Genomic DNA, 15,718 nt, shown 5'->3' with positions numbered 1-15,718 from the left:
AATTGATAATGAAAATAATTGTTAGTTGCAGCCCTCTTCAACTCTAACTGTTAAAATTAATATCACTTAAATGTTGGGGAAAATTGAAAATTTCATGAATTTTATTCAGTTATTGTTAGTCATTTCTGGTGCTTCAGACAAGTTAGATTACTTTTTAAAAATTTATTAAAACCCTTAACCCTTGCATAAGAAATACTTGAGAGAGTAATGTTGTGATCTGTTGCTTCCTTGTGTGAAGTCTTTTTGTAATTCGATGCCACAGTCAATTGAAGGGAAAATGTATAAGAATTATTTTGAAGAACTGTCTGTGCGAGTATCTGTGATGAGTCACTGGTAGATCCTAAATATCCAATCAACGTTTTTGACATATAATTGAATACCACCGTTTCCATCGCTTTAATGTTTTCCTGTGTACATCTTCAATAGGCCCAACAGTACATTCACTGTTATGACATGCATAAACCTGTCACATAGATGGAGTCCGTGATACCACAAGACGTTGATTCAAAGCATCTTTTACTTTTTTTTTGTTTTATTTTGTTCATTTATGCTTTCACAATGCTATCAACCTCTCCAGACCTCATCTGAATTTTGCCAATTAATAGCCGGACTAATGAATACTTAATTATATTCTGAGTGAGTGAGGGTGGGGTCCTGGACACAAGAATCTCAGGGTTCATTACTACACCAAGGACAAACTCCTATTCAGGAACGAGACCACCAGGAAACTCAACACTCTCATACAACTGATCCAAAAAGACATGCAGTTTTATTAAAGGCACAATGTGAGGTAATTTGAAAGTGCTGAAGCAGTCTAGTGTACAAAAAAGAAAGTATAGATTTTCTTATTCTTTTGTATGATGAGAAGAATAGCTTTACTCATCTGAAAGCAAAATTATTATAATTCTTAGGTTTTTCCTACTATATATGTGCTATATTAAGTGTATATTTACTGTATTACTTTTGGTATTACTTTTCATGATATTGCTTGTATGTTTGTGCACATGTAGAGACACATTTATTGAACGTTGGCAAAGTGCAGAGGAAGGGCATGTTATGAGGCCGATCATCACAGCAACCTGATGTGCTTCGTAATCTGAAGTACAATTAGATCTTAATGCAGCACACTTAAGCTCATCACAAATCCAATACCAATCAGTGATGTCCTTGGCGCTAAAATGGCGGCCCGTTTAGATATCGATCAGACACTGCGCTGTTGATGAAAGTGTGGCGCTAGTTGTTTTACAATATTGATTAGTGGGGAACAAGAGAAGCTATTTTCTGCTCAGTCTGAGCAGCAGAAATGGTGTCAACCATTAGGCAGTAACCTAACCACAGCATTTCTATGCAGAACCTTTGGGACAATCTTTTATAAGTTTCTCTGTGATGGTATACCGTGTGTGAAAAAGAAATTACAGTAAATATCACTTAAGAGGTTGCCCTCATCAGATTGATTGAATGTAGTCAATGGATTGATCATTTACAGGTTTTTAATGTTGATATATACATTTTACATGTCATGGTTCACCTTGATTCTTAGTATTCCCATTATATTAAGAAATGTTTGAAATATTATGGTACCTTATTTATGAGAATGGGATGGGTTACTGCAATTTTGTAATATTATATCACAAAATTAAAGATCACACAACTGGAAATTATCAGTTTATGTTGGGGATCATTGAGAAATGTGGGCCACAAAATAAATCCCCATGTTCATAGGGCATGGATGTTTATGGATAGTCTTTCAGCATTTCCCCATTGATATTTGCTATTGATTTTTAGCTTCATACTGTAATAGCCCAGAGGGTGTAGATTACTGTGCAGGAACACTGTGACGGTCCGCAGTTGTTCATTTTCAATTTCTCTTTCTTTCTCACCCTCAAACCCTTTGAAGTGTATTCTTGTAAAATGTTTCATGGCATCTTCAGCACAGTATTATGATTACAATACTGATGACATTTGGATTAGTGACCGTCAATTTTATTGAAAACAATTATTTTTTGTATGTGTTGAGAAACTTACATATTTCTCACAATAATGAGTTGGATCTCATTGCATAGCTCACTATTAGTCATTTTTTTGTTGTTTTTTATGCATCAATAGGAACGCTTTGGATGATTTTTGCTTCCTTTGATTTTTTTTAATATTTATGATGTATATTCAATGTAAATAATGTATACTAAATGTATCTTTGTTATTATTTCAACGTAGCATTTTTCTCAAAATTCCTTCATGTAATTGTGTATTGTTTAATTAGACTAACATTCTATGTTGTGCTCATCTTTCACCTGTGTTTGATTTTACAGCAACTGATGAGAGAGCGTCAACAGATGGCCAGTCGTCCATTCGCCTCAGTTGCTGTTGCACTGGACGCCAGGGGAGAACAAACAGAAATGTTGCAGCCTATGGTTGATGTGAGTCCTATGTTTGCTTGTTTACACACACATACAGACAAAAATATGTCTTTAAACACATTTCTTTCATTTTTATTATTGTAAAATGCAGCTCTCATATTTCACCAGCCAAAGTCTTCAGGTTGAACTGTTTGCAGTTGCTAGAGTCTTTCAAAGGTTTGAATCTGTATTTGTGATACAAGCAAGTTCCTCTACTGGTATACAGAATGTTGCATAGTTTTGTACTGCTACATTAATTAGACCTTATTGTACTGTTCTCGAAAAGCTTATGTCCTTTACTCGCAATATGTCTGCCTTTTATCCACTCCCCACGTCAATAAGAAAGCTGCCAGTGATGGTCTTTCTTCCCATGTCCCTCTCCTTTTAGATGAATTGTCCGCTGCAATCATTGCTGTGGGCTTGCTGAAAATTTTCAATCGATTTAAAAAAAAAAAAAAAAAAAGAGAGAGAGAGAGAGAGAAACAAATCTTTTATGAGAAGTGATGTCATGAAGCCAAAAGTTTTATTCATGTTTTTTTTTTATCTTCTCACAAAGAAAAGACGATCACGATCCGAATTGGAGAATGTTAGGTTTGATATTAAAATGGTGACGTCAGGACGGTTTTTGGAACATTGATGGTTTACTTGTACTATTGTTCTTTCTTCTCCAGTCTGAACTTTGTTGCATGTTTTCATTTTGTCTAATTCTTCTGGGGTTTCTTTTACTGGGATCATGCTGCGTGGTGTTTTTGCACTTAAAATCTGATTGATTCATTTGTTATTATACCTCAGATGCTCATACACTTTTGCATGTCTTGAGTATTTTCTGTACCATCCAGTTGCCGCTTCTCCTCTTTATTCCTATGATGTAAATACCTCCCATACATATAGAAAGTAAAAAAAGAAGTCTGGCACTAAGCACAGTCTAGGGCTCAATGCCACATGGGATAAAAGCATAGGTTAAAGCAATATGGAGTGCTACATCCTCAAATTGACATCAGAGGACCAACAGTGTTTCCTCACCCAACGCCAGCTCAGTGTCACCTGCCGCTGAGAGAAATAAAATCACTGTGGCAACCAGCAAAGAGGCACTACATTAGTTATTAGTGTAGTGCTGAGTGGTACTCACCATGCATTATGGTATTGTGAAGGGCAATGTAAAGAGCAGAAGAGGAGGAAAACAATGCTTCTTTGCTTTCAGAGTGCACTTTACTGTCGCACTTTTAAACCTGTGAGATACAGTCTCAGTCTGAATGGTGTCGGAAACCACTGCTTTAATATTACCAGCCTTGATCTAAGTAAACTGTTAATTAGGTGCTTGTCTGTGGGACATGTGCGTAGTGTCTATCCGAATAATTAATTCCAGGAGCGTTCCTCCCTTTCCTAAAGACCAAAGAGGCTGTATTTGTTATAGAGCGCATTATGGTAGAGATTTTGCGCCCACTGGAGAGTATCGCCGTAAACAATGTCCCAAGCTGTTTTGGAAATGATAACTGGAAAAAAACACATCCTCAGTCTTCTGTTTCTTGACCCTTTCAAAATGCTGAATGAACATATGAAGGCTCGACTTTCTTTTACTTAGATGTCTGTGCAGCTTTTAAGGAAGTTCCTTTGAACATATTGTTGCAGAAAGCACTTGAGAACTTTGTGTTAGAAATATTCACATCCCTGTTTCCTAAATTTATTTCACAAAAACACTGCATTTTTCAGTGACACCTAGCAAAACATACAGTACAGGGTAAATTCAGCATACAAAAGTACAAGTAAGCAACTTTCTTGTCCAATACTCATATATGTACATTGCCTAAATGTATTTTAAAAACACGTATGAGTGATGAGGGTTTTAGTGGTAAATCTAATTTAAACCTAATTAATCAAACAGCACTTAGTCAAGTGTTGCTTGGTTTACCACTTCAGTACCAGCAGCTTCTGGTGGCACAAAAATGGTCTCAAATGACATTCAACGATAGCAGCATCACCATCTGATGAGATGTCAGTTCCAGAACTGTAATAGCCAAATATAACATGAATACACTTCCTGAACATATACCTTGTAGGAATAACTTTACAAAACGTATATTTCTAAATTGAAAATATGTGTTTTGTATCATTTATATGCACATGCAAGTTCTTAAAGTGTTTGTTACTATAATATACTAAAATTCTTCTTAATTTAAGTCCCCAGGTATTAAAATTAATCATATTAAGGAGCTATCTCTCTGACTGTTTATTAGTTAGTCTAATGAAACAGTTACATCACAGAAAAATAGAAATTCAAACACAACAAAAGTGGAAGCACATTATCATAATTCAGCTATAGCACATCATAGCCTTTGCCAGGTGTTTAAATATGTAACAGTGTATTTTGGACTTATTCTTTGAGAGAAAAAATCCAATCTACATGGTTTCAAATCTACAAATGCATATGTCGGAGCACATACAGCTCCATCACATACCACATACCATCATAGGACCAGCTGAAGGTGAACCATATGAAACGAACCTAATTCTCTTTTATAAACGTTAATTGGTCAGCATCTGGCATCACTTAGCTATTCGAAATATTTGTTGATGTCAAAGAGGACACTGATGACAGGCTAGCATTAGTGGCTTCCTATTTGTGTCACCGGCTCTGTTGTTACTTTTATCTCAGACCACTCTGTCACTGACTCAATGCAGACAAGACAAACAACATACCAAAACATTGATGATGTACATAATGGAAGGAGATGCTGGTTAGATAGTAATTCATCTTAAAAATCACACATTAGATTTGATGACAAAATGAGACAGATTATATTGTGCATCAACACATTCTCTGTTCATTTTGCTCACTGTGATAGTCTCCAAGTCAGTGTCCATGACTGAGGGACAATGTATTTAAGGGACAACTTTAAAAATAAGTTTTAGTATCATAACTACTCCAAAAACAAAATATACATACAGTATGTAATGATACAGTGTGTACAGAAAAAAATGACAAAGATGGCTTGCAGTACAATTATAACCCCATGCTCCCATTTTAACACATGAAAACATTTAAGAACAGATTCTCTGACTGTACTGTCAGCACTGATCTCGCTGCATTAGTCGGTAGCAGCTCCCTGAGACAAGATGTTTGTAGACTCTCCATCTGGACTGAGGGGGGGGGGGATCACAACAGCGATCGTGCATGTTTCCTCCATCTTTGGTAGGCTTAAACCCCCTAGAGATGGACATCGCTTTTAGTGACCAAGATGTCAGCAGCTGTTGGCCAAAGAGCCAATCAGACCCAAACACTGCCGGCCTAGGCCTCGATGTCACAGATGTCTCTGTTCACTATGGCCGGCGTTTAACATATGGAACCACTAACGAACAGCTAGTATGATGGATGACACCTGTCAGCAGGAGAAAAGAAAGCAGATACATTGTGTGTGTGTGTGTGTGTGTGTGTGTATGTGTGTGTGTGTGTGTGTGTGTGTGTGTGCTTTTATGTGTCTGTATACACATATGCGGGAATGTGTGAATGCATGTTTATGTGCCTGGATGCTTATGAATGACCGTAATGTGGTCCTTGCTCTTTATTAAGGCTTAGTAGAAATGCAGTGTGTGTGTGTGTGTGTGTCAACCTTCTTTGGAAGATATCAAAATGGACAGAGCAATTTTAAAAAGCTGTGAGAGAAAACAAAACCCTATGATTGAAAAGGAATGAAGTACTACTTTTATCCCAGATTAATATGAGCACTGTACAGAGCAAATGGAAAGGAGGTTGTTGCCATTATTGCCCCCTTTTACACAAACAGTGTTATTTATGCTTTATTTGCAAGAATCACAACATTGGTGCACAATGCTTGGTTCAGTTTAGTTCCAAAAAATGTACAATTGCCATGTAGTGTGGAATTCTCAGCATAGCCATCTTTTGGCCATTTCATTTAAAGCCAGCATTGCAAGAAGGCATTGTTTGTTTCCATCACTGTAATGTTTTCCTTTGTACATCTTCAATAGGCCCAACAGTGCATACACTGCTATGTTACTAAAAATAATCTTTTTGTGCATATTGTAATAACTCGATTTTTTTCAATTTAGACATTTTACACATCATGCAAAAACAAAAATGTTAATTAATCAAATTAATTCAAGATATCGCCCAGCCTTAAGTTAACTTTATATATAATATGTAAATTAGCAGTGTACTAAGGCAGTGTAAACAGCCCAGCAGCAGCAAAACTGAGCTGATAATAGTGATATTGTAAATTCAAGAGATAATTTATAGGTTACTATTTGGACATGGTTCAAGGCAGAGCAGAGATGAAGAGATTTGAGTATCTCATGATGACCTTGGAGTGGCTAATGTAAAGATTGAAACAGTATTTCTAATTAATATGCCATACAGGAGTGATCCTGCTGCTGTTACAGGTTTTACAAACCAGAGTTTCGCCTAAGTGTTACTGATTTGTTTGGAACAGCTGTAATGATGTTTGACCCAGTGATCCGTGCACTGTAAATGTAGCTCGCAGTGGAATCTGCTTTAATCAAAAGTCAGCGTAGGTTATATCAGCTTTCTTGCATGAATGTGGTTTATATACAGCAGCTATTCATTAGCAGAATCACTTGAATGGTCTTGAAATGGCTGGCAATTTAATTGCCCTTGTATGTCAGCGGTAGATATAATATGTGCCTCTTGATCATGAATGTACCTGGGCAGATGCATGAGAATATTGTGTTCTGATCATGTGGCTTAATTAGGTTGAGCAGCAATGCACACAGTCATATTCTGTGATGCCATCCTGCCTGTAATACAGAAACATGTATTTTATGTACAGTATGACTCACATGTTTAAAATGGAATTTTAGCCTCTTTGTTTTTGTTTACACAAGGTTTTGAGTCATTCAGAGCATTAGATGTAGTATCTAGTAGTTGTAGGTTAGAGACAACTAGACTTGATGTGTAGTCTAGATACTTGAGGCCCCCTGCACTAATGAATGTATTTAGGTCCTTATAGTTCACTCAGGGTTGCATGTTAATTAGTTTTAAAGCTAAATATACATAATACTTAAATGAAAAATACAGTGAAAGGGAACATCAGGCTTCGTAATGTGTGCACTCATTACATTATGAAGGGTAAAAACTATAAATGTTGGTCTTCATAGAATAGTTTAACCATTCATTAACAATTAAAAGTTTGTGTCAGTAACAGTTAATGTTATTTTCTTTGGTCTTATCTTCCTTTAAAAAGAACAAAAAAAACTTACTTTTGTCCTGCTCTCCATTCCCATTATCTTTCCATCTCTCTCTATTAGTTCCAGCTGATTAGTAGTACAGCAGATGCAAAACAACCAGGGCAAATGTTGACAGCATCCATAACCTCAGCAAATTATTCGTCTTCTGCAAAAGAGGGCTCTCTTTTGATGGACAAACCCAGTACCTCTCAAAATATATAGTTATTACTTTTTAGCATTTCAGCAAAGTTTGACATAGTGGTCTTAAACATTAATATCAACTCATTGTTAAGCTAACTAATCATTAGCTTCATTAATTAGCCCCTCTATCTGGACTATAAATAATTTCCAGTAAAATGTGCCCCAAAAAATTGTCCACATACCTTTTCCCTCCTTTTTCAGTGTTAATTAGCTAAATTCCCAAATAAAAAAAAGTAAAATACCAGTAAGCTAAAGATCCCAAACCATTTTTGAACAAACTAACACCTATTTTTTGCCTGCTAACAAACATGCTAATACAATAGCCAATGCATGTATTCAGTATATTTGGGGAGGGTTTGGCTGAACAATGCTAACTAGCTACTATTAGCAGCTAGTTAAGAAATTGTAACCATGTCAAATGTTATATTAGTACATAACATAGTATTACTTATAAATACTGTAGTTAGCTGTCTACTTGTCTCTTTTGGCACTGGTTATTCATTTCAGTTCATGTTTAAAGGTTTCTAGCTGCCTGTTGTCACACAACTGCTTACCATTTCTTAGCTCAGAATTTTCTCTACTTATCCATTGTGTGCTGTGACATGGTTATCCATATTGTCTGTATTATGAGGTTCATCATGATGAACTGCTTTTAAAGCCCTGCTTTGAGGTTGCAAATACAAAGAAAAAGCCTGATGCATATGACAACCCCCTAACTTAGAAACATAGTTGTGAACTGTGGCATTTGAAATGCCAAACTTAATTGGCAGTAGCAAGAGAAATTACACTGCATGCTTCATAGGAAGGGAGATTGCACTTACTCTTGATTGAAGGACTCCACACTTCAAAGAGTAGGTGAAACAGTACTTTGACGTTAATTTACATCACAATTTTATGTCAAGTATTTTTTTTCACTTGATAGCTAAAACAAATCTGCATGTAACATTTGACCCTCGCTGTGTCTTGTGTACTTAATATACTGTATATATTCAGTGATATATCAAGGCTTTTAGAGTCAGTGCTTGTTCCAAATACACAAATTAGCAATAATGTTTTGCTTTTGCTGTTAACACAGGGATAAATGTACAGCAAATTCCAGTGGAACATGTTGATATGAACTGTATATCGCACTCACTGACTCTCATGTTTTAATGCATATGCATGTGAATCCCTGTTTTTCTTCAATTTTGCCTCTGCCGTCTCTCTCATCTCCATTTTAAATCCAGGCAGAAAAAAGTCAGTTCTATTCAGACATGTTATTATTCCCCAATTTCGACCCCCTCATCCAAAACATGCTGTGAAACCCTTGACATTCATTATCAGGATGACATGTTTTTCACGCTTGAGACAAGCAGTTTTGGCCATTAACTCAGAGGGTAGGTCATTGCCTCAACACGTGGACTGTCTGACAGGGACACACACACAAGTGTTTTTGTTGTGTGACCAATCAAACCATTTGTCTCAGGAGGAGGGTGTCGCATCTTAACTGCGGCAACTCATGCAGCTAATATAAGTGACTGTTGGTCTGTTGGTCCCCAAAAAGTAGAATTAAATGGCTGCTACAGAAAACTGTAAACACGACTAAGCATCATTTTTAAGCTTGGTTGGTAAAGCACTCGAGAAATCCTGAATTCTTCATCTATTAAGTCATTTAAATACGTTCTCATGCTTTCTGTATGTTGCAGTTTATCACAGATTATTATTATTATTAGTAGTAGTAGTAGTAGCAGTTTTTCAATGCCAGATACATACTGTAGTTTTTCAGTGGTTCATTTCCCAAGGCATTCATCTGTTCTTGATGGATTTCACAGTCCAATATTTTTACTGTACAATCTAACGAACCAACCACTGAGCATTTTTCTTTTTTTGGAAAGCAATTTTAAAAATATTCTTTCATCGTTGTCCTTAAATAGTGTCGAGATAATCATTTGTGATTTTTGTTTATTCCATCTCTTTTCTCAGGGTGCGCCTAAACCAGTTGCGATGGAGCCGTGTTCAGGAGGGAAAGCTGCTGTGTTGACTGTCCTCATGCGACTGCCATCTGGGCCCTCAGGCTTGCCTCCACCAGGCCAGTCAGGTAACAAACTACGCAAACTGTAACCAGTGTCACCAGTTTTTGTTATTGTGGTTCACATGTTTTGATTTTTCATTATGAATTTGAAACGAGTGTCGCACATTTATCAGCTATACAGTATTGTGAGTGAGTCTTAGAGTAAGCACCATTAGCAAAAAAATGTTGGTTTAATGAAAAACATTGTATATTATGTCTGAATTTTGAAGATTTTAATTTAAATGATTTGTTTTTAAGTGGGTACATCTGATTCATGATTCTTTTTAAAGCCAATAATACAACATTGTAGATGAAGATACTCATCATCTCTTCATATTAATGTCTAATCAGGCTGTTGTCTATTGTTTATCTGACAATGCCAAATGTGTCTAATTTAATCACTTAAATAAATAAGTCTATGAACACTGGTTAGTCAATTATATTTCACTACATACCAACATTAGAGCACAACCTTCCAACACTACAAATTTCTCACATCCCCATAACCACAGGTCTGTCTGTGTAAATCTAAGTGAGCAGGACACAGTGAGTCATTAAATTTCTAACAATCCATTTCATTTTAAACATGCATGGATGTCAATTATTGTTGAAATCCATAACAAACATTTAAAAATAAAAACACCCCACAATATGACACAGAGCACACATCACATACTGTACAGCACACATAAAATCATAAACATTAATTTACATTACAATAAAATATTATTATCTTGTACAGTGGAAGAGTTTCTCCTTTTATCCCTGATGTTGCTGCTAGAAATGTGGTTACAATCCCAAGAAAAAGGAACATTTGCTCTTGAAAGCTGATTTCATGCCTCAATTGAAAACATCAACATACCTGATATATTTGGTATTCTAATTGACAGAGACAATTTGTAGGAGCTTCATCTTTTTCACCACCCTCACATATTTATCTTGTCTTTTTTCCTCTTCCTTAGGACTCATCGTTGCCAGTGCACTGATAGACATTTCACAGCAGAAACCAACTGATTTTAAGGAGAAGTCCCAGGCTTTAAAGAACCGAAAGGCCCTTCCTCCGGCACACCAAGGCACCTGCGTCTGAGTCTCAACACATGAGTCCATTGGGTCCCTTTTTATACCATCTGAGGTCATATTGTTCCAACCTGTCGCAGGTCCCGGTTGGAAGCCGTTTCAGAGACGAAGAGATGGCTACATGTAAAAGATTTCATTTGGCTGCTACTACTCAAGTTCTCACTGAAACTTGCCAAGTCCCAGGAGCACAACTATTCTTACGTTTCCTGCCCTTGTACTGTAATCCGCATATATCAACCTCTGGTGATCAGAAATCCTTCTCCAAGCTCCGCAACAACATATTCACATTCTGGGCTACAAACCTCATGGCAAAGTCTAGTGTCTACCCTAAGAGGAAACCTGCCTGATGAGTGGCTAGCAGTGAATCAGAGACAGATTAATTGGGAGGATCTGCACCTATTGAAGCTTCAGTCGTAAATGTTTCGTGGCACCTCATCATCCATTTGCTCAGCACAAGGGAAAAGCAAAGGTCATACAGTTGAAAATTGCTGGTAGACATCCAGTACATGCTGCCTATGGGTTTTGTCCTTCTTTTTTGCTTGCCAGCAAGTGGTATTCTATGGTGCTAAAGCATTTAGTTTTTATGACAAGCCTGACTCTTACGGATTGAATGAACTCTGCCTTTTTTGTGGGAAAAGCTATGCGCTAGGCCAGGACTCTTTTTAATGCCCCGTGACCACATGAAAGTGTTCTGACACACCACTTTGCCAATTACCATCAATGATCTGTTTTAGCATTTGCTGTACATACTGTATGTATCATCCACCCAGCTGAAGCTAAAGTCTGTATTTTCTGTGAAATACATATTTAAATGCTGCAGAGACATGAGACTGCAATCACTACCAGCGGCATGTGGGTAAAGACTTGCGAACCGGAGGAGGCACGAACAAATCATAAAACTGAAAGCATGGAAGTCTCCAAAGCCTAAGAAAAGTACGATTCATTTTATTAACAAACTGGAAGATTAATTTGTTATAAGAAACCAGAATTTTTCAGCGTGCTCAGCTGTAGAAGTAGTTGCATAACGCGGAGAAACACTGAAGTTCTGGTCAGTTCTTTTACTGTAGTTTCTTATTTTATCATTTTGCTGTGCAACTTTGACATTAGGCTTTTTTGAACTTGTCCTTGGATCAGTTTGGTGGGTGGAAGCTGCTTAGGAGAAAAGACGTCTGCGTAATAAAATTAGACCAGGGACATCACGCTCCTCTGGCTGTTTACTAGTTTGTTTTGTAAGTTTTTTAAAGAGTCCTCTGAAGCTATGACCTTATTTCCATCTTTGAGTACAAGGAGTTATGTTACCTTTTTATAATGCCTTGACGCTTTCCATCAACTTAAGGAGGGGGCGTGTTGATCTGCAGAGTTTTAAAAGCTGTCGACCATTTTTAGCCCCGACTCCACCCCTCAGCTGTACAGTGTCTTGTTGGAACAAATGTGTGAGTCTTTGTCACTCTTTATCTCTTGAGATTTCATGTGTTTGTCAGGTTTTTATGACAGAATGGCGAGAGATTATCATTTATTTTAGGCCTTGTCACCTGTTACTATTATATCTATGATCAATTGTAAGTCTTTTGCTACACTTGTGAAAAGAGCATTTCTGTTAATATGTTTTGTTTTGATATTTAACAGATTCCTGTGTAATAGCGCATTTAACTTGATTTTATCGTTGGCTCAAACCAGTTGTTTTGACGTCAACTATTTTTGAATTGTGCATCTTTAAGGACTGTATGGGCATTGTCTTGCTTTGTGTTGCAAAGTGGTCATTATGATGCATTTCATAAGGATAGTATGCCAGCTAATATGTTTCTTATTTTGTGTTTGTAAAGTGATCCTATGACAGTGTCATTACACAGGAATCAGGGTCTCACTGTAACATGAAAAAAAAGATGAGAAACTGCATATCAGTAATCTTCAGTGTATTTTAAAGATGGACAACATGCCAGAAAATAAAAAAATAGACCTGAAATTCTTTTGTGCACTGGTGTTTTTTCATGTGGTTTTGATACAAGCATTGAACTCTTTTATATCTCCTGATGTTCCTCTCCTTCTGTCTGTCTGTCTAGTGTTATTGTCTCTTAAGCTTGAACCTTCAATGTGTAATTGCATTCTGGTGCCCACTACTCAGCACCAGCTGATAGTCTGAGCTAAAGATAATTATTCTCTCTTGAAAGGGACTGAAAGAGAAAACTCAAACCTGAATCTCGATGTATTTTGTGTCTTTCTATGTAAGATAAACTGTCTACTATTTTTAAAATCTGTATAAATGTATATGGTACAACAGGTTCTTTTTACATGTATACATTTTTGTTGAAATGGATGAATCTTAACAGCTTTATTTTATTTACATTTCTTAAGAAAATAAAATACTGACAAAGGGGCAGGGTCTCTGCAGATAAATGCACCGCCACACTTCTAGTGAGTCTTAAGTAATAATTGAGAGGGATTACTGTTGTATGAGTATATACATTGTTTTTTTTAGGAAAATCCTTCATAGTACGTGTAGTGGCTTTTTCTTCTACTTAAAGCACTTTTAATCTTCTATCAGGTTACATATCTGATAGTCTTTATTTGAGCCTCATAAATTACTGTAATGTTATATGGTGCAATATTTTTCCTAGTTATCTTGAGAAACTACAGATTTTACAGAAGAAAGTCCAAGGTAAATGTTCCCATTGACCCTATTTTCCACAGCTACAGTCTTCTGAATCTTACTGAATGTAATATCTTTCACAATGCTTGTAAAATGTATAATGTTGTATACAGTGCCACTTGAACGTTTGTGAATCCTTTAGAATTTTCTCTATTTCTGCATAAATATGACCTAAAATGTGATCAGTTTTCTACATAAGTCCTAGAACTAGATCAAGGGAACAAAATTAAACAAAGGAGACAGAAATGTTAAACTTATTCATTAATTTATTGAGGAAAATTATCCAATCTTACATATTTGTGTGAGGCAAAAGTATGTGAACCTTTCTTTCAGTAACTGGTGTGACCCCCTTTTGCAGCAATAACTCAGCAACTCGGGGATGTTGGTGAGTTTCTTTGCATGAACTGCCTGCTTCAGGTCCTTCCACAGCATTTCTATTGGATTAAGGTCAGGACTTTGACTCTGCCATTCCAAAACATTAACTTTCTTCTGCTTTAACCATTCTTTGGTAGAACAACTTGTGTGTTTAGGGTTGTTGTCTTGCTGCATGACCCACTTTCTGTTGAGCTTCAGTTCACAGACGGATACCTTGACATTTTCCTATAGAATTTACTGGTACAAGTCAGAATTCATAGCTCCATCAATGATTACAGACAGTAAAGCAGGCCCAAACCATGATACTACCACCACCGTGTTTCACAGATGGGATATTAAGGGCCTTATGCTGGAATGCTGTGTTTGCTCATCACCAAATATAACGCTTCTCATTCAAGCTGAAAAGTTCGATTTTGGTCTTATCCATCCACAGGACATTTTTCCAATCACCCTCTTGCTTATCCATGGGGTCTTGAGCAAACCGTAGACAGCAGCAATGTTCTTGTTAGAGAGTAGTGGCTTTCTCCTTGCAACTCTGCCATGTACACTATTGATGTTCAATGTTCTCCTGACGGTGGACTCATGAACATTGACTGTAGCCACTGCAAGAGAGGACTTTAGTTTCCTAGATATTATCCTGGGGTCCCTTGTGGCCTCCCAGACTATTACACACCTTGCTCTTGGTGTGATCTTTGTTGTTTGACCACTCCTGGGTAGGGTAACAATGGTGTTGGATGTCCTCCATTTAAACACAGTCTGCCTGACAGTCAACTGGAGTCCAAACTCTTTAGAAATGGTATCTTAACCCTTTCCAGCTTGGTGAGTATCAGCAACTCTTCTTCCAAGGTCCTTGGACATCTACTTTGTTTGAGCCATGACACACTTCCACAAACCTGTGTTGTGAAGCTCAGACCTTGATAGTGAAGACTCAGATATCCCTTCTTTTAATAAGGCAGGGCCTCCCAGACTCACACTTGATTGTCATCCCATTGACTGAAACATCGAACTCTAATTTCCCCTTCAAATGAATTGATAATCCTAGAGGTTCACATACTTTTGCCATGCACAAATATGTAACATTGGATCACTTTCCTCAATAAATAGACAAACAAGCATAATGTTTTTGTCTCATTTGTTTAATTGATGTCTAAATCTTAATCTAATTTTAGGACTTGCATGGTCTGATCTGATCTGATCATGTTTTAGGTCATATTTATGCAGAAATAGAGTAAAGTCTAAAGGGTTCACAAACTTTCAAGCAGCACTGTATTTTAAATACTATCTACTTAGTTTCTGGGCCCCTATTCTCAAGCTTAAGATAGTTTAATAGGGTGTACCATTTCACATATCTGCATTTTGTCTTGTACCTGTATTTTCAGTGTGTAAATAGTTTTCAGAGTGCTTGTGCAAATGCATCCTTGTTACATCCTTGTTCAAATGTACATCAATAGTGTGCATTTGAACAAGGATGTAAAGAAAAAATAAATGGGGCCTGCTACAGTGCTAGTCTGGATAATCCTCGCTTATACCCTCAGTGTATACTTATTAGCTGCAAGCACTTCACATTCACACACTCACACACTCTTGGAGCAAAGCTACTCGAACCCTAAAGGAGTCTTCACTATGTGAGCACATTAGAATGCTTTTGATGCCAACAAACTTGACAAGATAAACCCATTTAGTGCTGCTTTACAGTATACATCAATCAGCCACAACATTAAAACCACCTGCCTAATATCATGTAGGTCCCCCTCGTGCCACCAGAACAGTTCT

The 15,718-nt window shown here is 37.0% G+C and overlaps 1 protein-coding gene across 1 annotated transcript in view; it reads left to right on the top strand.

Moving 5' to 3' along the window:
* Window positions 1–12,886, top strand: part of atrnl1b (attractin-like 1b) — an 81,208-nt gene extending 68,322 nt beyond the window's left edge. The window contains exons 27-29 of the mRNA XM_044337138.1: window positions 2,310–2,417; window positions 9,759–9,873; window positions 10,809–12,886. Of these exons, the coding sequence (XP_044193073.1) occupies window positions 2,310–2,417; window positions 9,759–9,873; window positions 10,809–10,933 (348 nt within the window). The 3' untranslated portion in view covers window positions 10,934–12,886. The remainder of the gene's footprint in view (window positions 1–2,309; window positions 2,418–9,758; window positions 9,874–10,808) is intronic.
* The last annotated feature ends 2,832 nt before the right edge of the window (window positions 12,887–15,718 follow it).

Source organism: Thunnus albacares, chromosome 20, assembly GCF_914725855.1.
Source record: "Thunnus albacares chromosome 20, fThuAlb1.1, whole genome shotgun sequence".
Lineage (NCBI taxonomy): Eukaryota > Metazoa > Chordata > Actinopteri > Scombriformes > Scombridae > Thunnus > Thunnus albacares.
The sequence above is the reverse complement of the archived record's forward strand: the minus strand, read 5'-3'. Positions and strand labels throughout refer to the sequence as shown.